The 7,743-nt window shown below is 43.0% G+C and overlaps 1 protein-coding gene across 1 annotated transcript in view; it reads right to left on the bottom strand.

Moving 5' to 3' along the window:
* Positions 1–236: 236 nt before the first annotated feature.
* LOC106610161 (vascular endothelial growth factor C) overlaps positions 237–7,743 on the bottom strand; it is a 47,515-nt gene continuing 40,008 nt past the window's right edge. Inside the window, exons 6-7 of the mRNA XM_014209332.3 lie at positions 4,707–5,031; positions 237–1,566 (exon numbers count right to left, since the gene is read on the bottom strand). Coding sequence (XP_014064807.1) covers positions 1,455–1,566; positions 4,707–5,031 — 437 coding nt within the window. The 3' untranslated portion in view covers positions 237–1,454. The remainder of the gene's footprint in view (positions 1,567–4,706; positions 5,032–7,743) is intronic.

The raw sequence follows: 7,743 nt of genomic DNA, 5'->3' as shown, positions 1-7,743 counted from the left end.
CTAGCTTGCATATCCATGTCAAGATATAAGCGTTCCAACTCTCCAGTTGAAATAAGCCAAAACCCACAGTCCATCTATCTTGCCTTCTTTCATTGCCCTTCCGCCCAAACGCTTTGCTGCGTCCATTTCTAGTTTCTCTGCACACAAGACAAAAGACAGGACAAGTAAAAAGGAACTATTTGCTTCCACATAATCTTTCAACAGTCAGTTACCTCAGTCCAATCACTGACACAGAATAGCTGTGCGTATTGCGAAATTGGTGATTTATTTTCCAGTAGAAAAACATAGGAACAATACAAATACAGTTGATGTAGAAAGTGACCATGGCATACTTCAACACTATAACAAGAACTCGACCTGCTCTTGTTTAAACCCATACGGAGTGAGCACCTTAGAAACATCTTAGTAACCATTTGTCCCGATGTGACATTCATTGTAGACTTTTAAACATCCATTCACTTGTCCAATGTGTTTTGGTCAGAGAATTAGGAGCGTTCTCATACTGGTCTTCATACTGCTGTACTGTAGATTGGAAATCCTTATCCATTTTGCTGATTAGGGTTCTCCATAGTAGCAATATTCATTCATTGACAAGGCAGGATCCGTGCATTAGTTCACGGTATCCCTTCCTTGGAGATTTCCTACTGGTGATTTACATTCATAGGATATCCTCATCATGTCATAAAATGGGCCAAACTGGAAAAACGTATGGCACTATCATCATGATCCTAGAACTGAGAGTCCCAATGTTAGTATTGTTGGTGAAGTGGTTGACCAAATATAAAAGTGATATATAGTATATTTTCAAGTATCTAACATAAATGTGTATGCTGTGGATGGCAGTTCAGAAATGACATGCTATTTTGTGTTAACTCATATGGAAATTTAAATGACATTTTTGTTGTGTAAATATAGCCTGCCGTAAGATCATAATTGTAAGATAAGTGTGTACATTAGTTATTTACAATCAGTAACTACAATTCAATATGATAAACTAGATTAGAAATACGTTAACAATATTCAACTTTTATTTTAAAGAGGCATCACATGATGCAAACATATCGATCACAGTGTATTTTCTTGGAAAGATTGAAATTACAATAAACAAAGAGGTTGCCAACATTTAGTGGCAATAAATTATATAATCAATATCTGACATACGAATAACAAACAAATACAAAATAACAAAAATAAGGCTTTCGCCTTCAATTGCTCCTCATCCTTCAGTCTTTTCATTAGATCCTCTCATGATATTTGGGGTTCATATCAATATGTCCATAATATTTCGCAAGTGTCACTTTATAATTCCAAAGTAGCCCACAAACTCTGTGTCCTTTCAACCATTTCCCGACCTAGGTCCAGGCGAGGTACTTCTCCACACGATTGCGGCTAGCATAATAGATTCTAATCATTATAACCGGGTAGAAGGTCAGCTGCTTAATGTGAACTCAACGTTAATCCTGTCCTCTCCAGTATGTTGGTACGCACCGGCAGACCTCCTCACTGAAGTAAAAACCTGATGCACAGCGTCGATTCCTCCGTACGTCACAAGGTGGTCTGTGGCAACTAGGGGAAGACAAAGACGATTCATGTTAAAGGTACATTTCAAAAATGTTTTACTTCATATTCATCATCTCCAGCACCACCCCAACATCAACATATGGGAAAATGGCACGTTTTTATTTTTTGTAGTAAAAATAATTGAGGAAGATGTGTTTCCAATGACATCATCAACTAATTAGTAGACAAATAGTAGGCAATGCTCATAGTTGGTTAAAATCCCGATGCACACCGATGATGTCATCGGGAACACTTATTTTCCTCTCTATTTTTTACTACAAAACACAGAAACGTGCCATTTTCACATATGTTGATGTTGGGGTGGGCTGGAGGTGATGAATATGAAGTAGCATTTTTTTGTACATTTCCCTTTAAATCATGTAATGTGCAGGAGTTTTAACCATATATATAACCACAGGTTTATTAGTCCATTCTGGTATACTCTTTCTTTTAATATTTGTCCTACGAGGTACAACCTCTTACTCAGTATATGTCCATTTTATGGCATCGATATAAGGAAGTCCCTCAGGCTTCTTCAGGAAATTAACCTTTTCTAGTAAGTTTGGTATCAAATAATAACAGGAAGAAACGAAAGCTGATTCTTTTCTATCGGTCGAGTTCCCGACATTGGATCCTTACTGCAGATGGATAGTCATAAATCATTTTAACGTGGCGCTACAAGGGGTCACCGTAGTGGGTTGAAGGCTGTTCCTTCAGGCAGGGGGAACTAGCCGTTAACTGACAGCAGTGAGGCAGTGAAACCTTTTATTTGCAAGTGAAATATGTTGTACTATGACCAATGAACACCAAGCCCTTAAAGAGGGCTCATATCGACTAACTGGGTAAGGTTTATCACCCTGGCACTGGTTTAAGACCACAGGAGCAGAACTGGCAACATCACCTGAAGAGTGAGATCACTGGTAAGTGGGCAGCCCTTATTGCAGTGTTTTTATCGCAGTGTAATGTGCAAGACTGCAAGTTCATTTACAACTCTGGGCGGATTTGTATTCACAGGACTTCTCTCCTTGCAGAATCCTAAAAAATAAAGGGGTTGTCAGCTTTGAAATGAAAATGATTTATGTCTAATTTGTGTGGGAGGGCATCTGGAAAATGAACATGTATGACTACCAGTCATGCAATGTCATGTCAAAGACATTTATACACTAAATGGACAAAAGTATGTGGACACTTGCTCGTAGAACATATCATTCCAAAACCATGGGCATTAATATGGAGTTGGTCCTCTCTTTGCTGCTATAACAGCCTCCACTCTTCTGGGAAGGCTTTCCACGAGATGTTTGAACATTGCTGTGTGGACTTGCTTCCATTCAGCCACAAGAGCATTAGTGAGGTCGGGCACTGATGTTGGGCCTGGTTAGGCCTGGTTGCAGTCAGCTTTCCAATTAATCCAAAAGGTCTTCGATGGGGTTGAGGTCAGGGCTATGTGCAAGCCAGTCAAGTTCTTCCACGCCGATCTCGACCAACCATTTCTGTATGGACCTCACTATCTGCACGGGGGCATTGTCATGCTGAAACAGGAAAGGGCCTTCCCCAAACTGTTGCCACAAAGTTGGAAGCACAGAATCATCTAGAAAGTCATTGTATGCTGTAGCGTTAAGATTTCCCTTCACTGGAACTAAGGGGCCTAGCCCGAACCATGAAAAACAGCCCCAGACCTCCACCAAACTTTACAGCTGACACTATCAATTCGGGCAGGTTGCATTTCCTGGCATCCGCCAAACCCAGATTCCTCTGTCAGACTGCCAGATGGTGATGTGTGATTCATCACTCCAGAGAACGCGTTTCCAATCTCCAGAGTCCAATGTCGGCGAGTATTACACCACTCCAGCCGACGCTTGGCATTGCGCATGGTGATCTTAGGCTTGTGTGTGGCTGCTCAGCCATGGAAACACATTTCATGAAGCTCTCGATGAACAGTTGTTCTGACATTGCTTCCAGAGGCAGTTTGGAACTCGGTAGTGAGGGTTGCAACAAGGGACAGACGATTTTTACTCGGTACGCGCTTCACCACTTGGCGGTCCTGTTTTGTGAGCTTATGTGGCCTACCACTTTGCTTCTAGAAATTTGACAAACTGACTTGTTGGAAAGGTGGCATCCTATGACGGTGCCACGTTGAAAGTCACTGAGCTTTTAAGTACGGCCCATTCTACTGCCAATATTTGTCTTTGGAGATTGCATGGCTGTGTGCTCATTTTTATACACCTGTCAGCAACGGGTGTGGCTGAAATAGCCGAATCCAGAAATTTGAAGGGGTGTCCACATACATTTGGCCATGTAGTGTATATAGTATAGCAGTTCATATGAGTTTCTCTGTGTGCAAATAGACATGTTTTTGAGTCCACAATTGTAGTCATCAGTTAATATAATTCATATATTCTATTGGTTCGCTGACATAATAACTCTTCACGTTCTATTTGAGCCCGTCATTCTAGCTTTGCTGGAGTTCTCAATGATAGAACACTCCACAGCTCTGGATGTGCGGCCGCATACATTCTCTCCGTTACCCAGAGTCTGGACGCTGGATGTTCTGAATCAAGTACATTTAGCATGGCTCTGATAGACACCAGCTGGAGAGGGTTAGTCTTACACAGGCCATGTCATTTTAGCGTTTGGCAAACACAGCTGTGGTACAGCCTTGGGGCTTAGCGGCGTGGATCTAACAGGACTTATACCTAGGCTGCGTCCCAAATGGCACCCTATTCCCTATTTCGTGCACTACTTTGACCAAGAGCCCTATGCCCTGGTCTCGTCTCCAGTAGAGTATGGGTTCAACTGGAACTGGAATATCATTAATAAGTCAGGAACGCTCCAAACCACACTCTCCTCTAAGTCACTTAGTCTCTTCTTTCCACATTGATCAATGGAGGGAGATTTTCATGCCCCCCTTCAGTCCTTCATCTTGACTGGCTACTTGAATTACCAGTGACTATGCTAATGTATATGGTCTGCTATGGAAATATGCGTTTGAAAAGATCTGAAAAGGTTGTCACGGTAGCAATTTGGAATGTCATCATCAGACTTATCCCTATCCTCCATTCTCTACCTTTCTCCATGTCGTCCTCCTCCTCCTTTTCAACAGTCCTTCTCATCCTTCATCATCATCATCATCATCAAGCTGTATTTACCTGCAGGTGGCCTGGTGGAACCTTTTGCCTTTCAGGAAGCACCGGTTGGGTGACTCGTTGCACTCGCAGGCACACTTGGTGCGGTTGAGCGGCTGGTGCTTGGGGCACGTCCTGGTGCAGGAGCACTGGCACGTGTCTTTATTGAAAAGCTGGTGCGGCCCACAGGACGAGGGAAGCGTCTTACACACACACTGGCACGTGTCTTTATCCAGGTAGCGGTGGGGTCCGCATGCGCCCGAGGCCCGAAGCTGTCGTCTGCACACACACTGGCATGTCTCCTCGTCCAACTTCTTATCTGACCCGCAGACATCTGCTTCAAACGAGTCTAGAGAGATACAGGGGAGGAGATTAGATTGGAATTATACTGAACAAAAATATAAACGCAACATGCAACCATTTCAAAGATTTTACTGAGTTACTGTCCATAGGAAATTAGTCAATTGAAATAAATTCATTAGGTCCTAATCTATGGATTTCACATGACTGGGAATACAGATATGCATCTGTTGGTTGACAGACCTTAAAAAAAAGGTAGGGGTGTGGATCAGAAAACCAGTCAGTAACTGGTGTGACCACCATTTGCCTCATGCAGCGAGACACATCTCCTTCGCATAGAGTTGATCAGGCTGTTGATTGTGGCTTGTGGAATGTTATCCCATTCCTCTTCCATGGCTGTAAGAAGTTGCTGGATATTGGCGGGAACTGGAACACGCTGTCGTACACGTCAATCCACAGCATCCCAAACATGCTCAATGGGTAACATGTCTGGTGAGTAGGCAGGCCATGGAAGAACTGGGACACTTTCAGCTTCCAGGAATTGTGTACAGATCATGCTGATACATGAGGTGATGTCGGTGGATGAATGGCATGACAGGATCTCATCACGGTATCTCTGTGCATTCAAATTTCCATTGATAAATTGCAACTGGGTTCATTGTCCGTAGCTTATGCCTGTCCATACCATAACCCCACCGCCACCATGGGGCACTCTGTTCACAACGTTGAGCAAACCGCTCGCCCACACGACACCATACACGTGGTCTGCGGTTGTGAGGCCGGTTGAACGTACTGCCAAATTCTCTAAAATGACATTGGGGGTGGATAATGGTAGAGAAATTAACATTAAATTCTCTGGCAACAGCTCTGGTGGACAGAGCAGAAAAATGTATCAACCTCTATATTTGCTGTTGCTGCAGGATTCTTTTCCTGCTGTGAGAAACTGATCAAATTAAGATCCTATATCTGTACGTAAGAAGAACATACCAATATCCTGCAGACTTGAAAGTTAGCTAGAGTTGTTGTTTGACATCACAGCAGCAAACTATTGGAGATAGATTGAATAGATTCCTGCCCTAAATTCCTCACAATATATTTTCCCCCCAGTGGAGCAAACAGATGTTTTCTTTACAACACAGGCGAATAAACGAATGGGATATCTTCGAGAGAGAGAGAGAGAGAGAGAGAGAGAGAGAGAGAGAGAGAGAGAGAGAGAGAGAGAGAGAGAGAGAGAGAGAGAGAGAGAGAGAGAGAGAGAGAGAGAGATTTGGCTGCAGTCAGGAACTAAATTCCTGTCGTTACTGTGTTTATGTGTTTGCTGATGAACAGACCCAGATTGCGATGGCAACGCGTGGAGATGTTTACCACAGTGAGGTTTTCTAACCCTAACACATTAATGGACTGTTTGCTTGTATATGGGGCTGTTGTGGTGTTTCAGACAAAGAGAAAATACATTTCCACTTTGAACAAACTATCAATTCATAATTCATGAGTCTTTAGTGATTGATGTTATTCAATAACACATCTGATAATTGGCCAATTATCCCTCATGGGGTATGGTTGAATATGCATAATGTTGCACTGTGGTTTATCATGAATCATGAATCAATGTCAGTTGTCAATTATTGAGTTGAATTTACAGTAAATCATAAATCAAGTTTGGCTTGATTTGGAACGGTCCAACAACTTCGTAATCTGAACAAAAATCACCGCATTTTCAGTGGCATCCGAGTCAACTTAGTTTTTTACAGTTTTATACAGAAGATTGACACTGTGGCCGCTGACGTCGGCCATAATTAACCACGTATCGACGGTGTCTCTGTGGTTTTGGTGATCATCAGGGAGGTAATGGAGCTAGAAAGGTCTCTCACGGATCTCCAGCTCCTCTGTCTTGTGTAGAGATCATTATAAGCCATTGTTCTGCTTATCTGAAGAGCGAGAGACAGGAGGGAGTAAGGATCTAGCTGCCATCCAAACTCTGCTTGATTTGCGGAGGGAGTCACCCATAACTACCATCACTTCTGTGACTTATGAGATCACCACAAACCTTGAGACGTGGTAGAATTTTTTTTTAACGTTAATTACCTCTACACACACGCTCACTTTCTCTTCACTTCTCTTCTCTTTCTTTCTTTCTCTCCCTCACTCTCGCGCTAATGTCTCTCTCTCTCTCTCTCTTGCTCTCTCTCTCTCTCTCTACTCTCTCACTTTATGCAAGAGGATGTGATCGCAGAGAAATAGGAGAGAGAGCCCTCTATTAGTCATTAGTGACAACCCTGATGAAGTCGAACCGACGAAAAACAAAACCCCAGGTCTAGCTACTTCACCTCCCTCTGTGAATGATACCGCACTCTAGATGATGGTTAAATCCGAGCGGACCATAACTACGGCACAATGACGTATCTGTCTCCCTACATCAAAGTCCTAATTCCCCTATAGGAGTAATGACCCCAACTGTATATTACACAGGCGCTATAACTGTACGGCTCTAAGGTTTTGGTGTCTGTTCCCCTGAAGACTTCAGTTAGTGTTTCATACTGACCTGGGGAGCCTCTGACTGCATAGCGGAGACATTCTATTCCATGGCTGCATCACAAATGGCACCCTATATTCCCTTTAGTGTGCTTATTTTCAACAGGGCCCATAGGGCTCTGGTCAAAAGTAGTGCACAATCTAGGGAATAGGGTGGCCATTTGGGATATGCTGTCCCTGTGAGCAGAGCACACATCTCTAAGCTTCTAGATCTACCTCTGATTGGGCC

The sequence above is a fragment of the Salmo salar genome, chromosome 08, assembly GCF_965601325.2.
Source record: "Salmo salar chromosome 08, fSalSal1, whole genome shotgun sequence".
NCBI classification, from domain to species: domain Eukaryota; kingdom Metazoa; phylum Chordata; class Actinopteri; order Salmoniformes; family Salmonidae; genus Salmo; species Salmo salar.
Note: the sequence above shows the minus strand (reverse complement) of the source record. Positions and strands in the feature narration are given on the sequence as shown.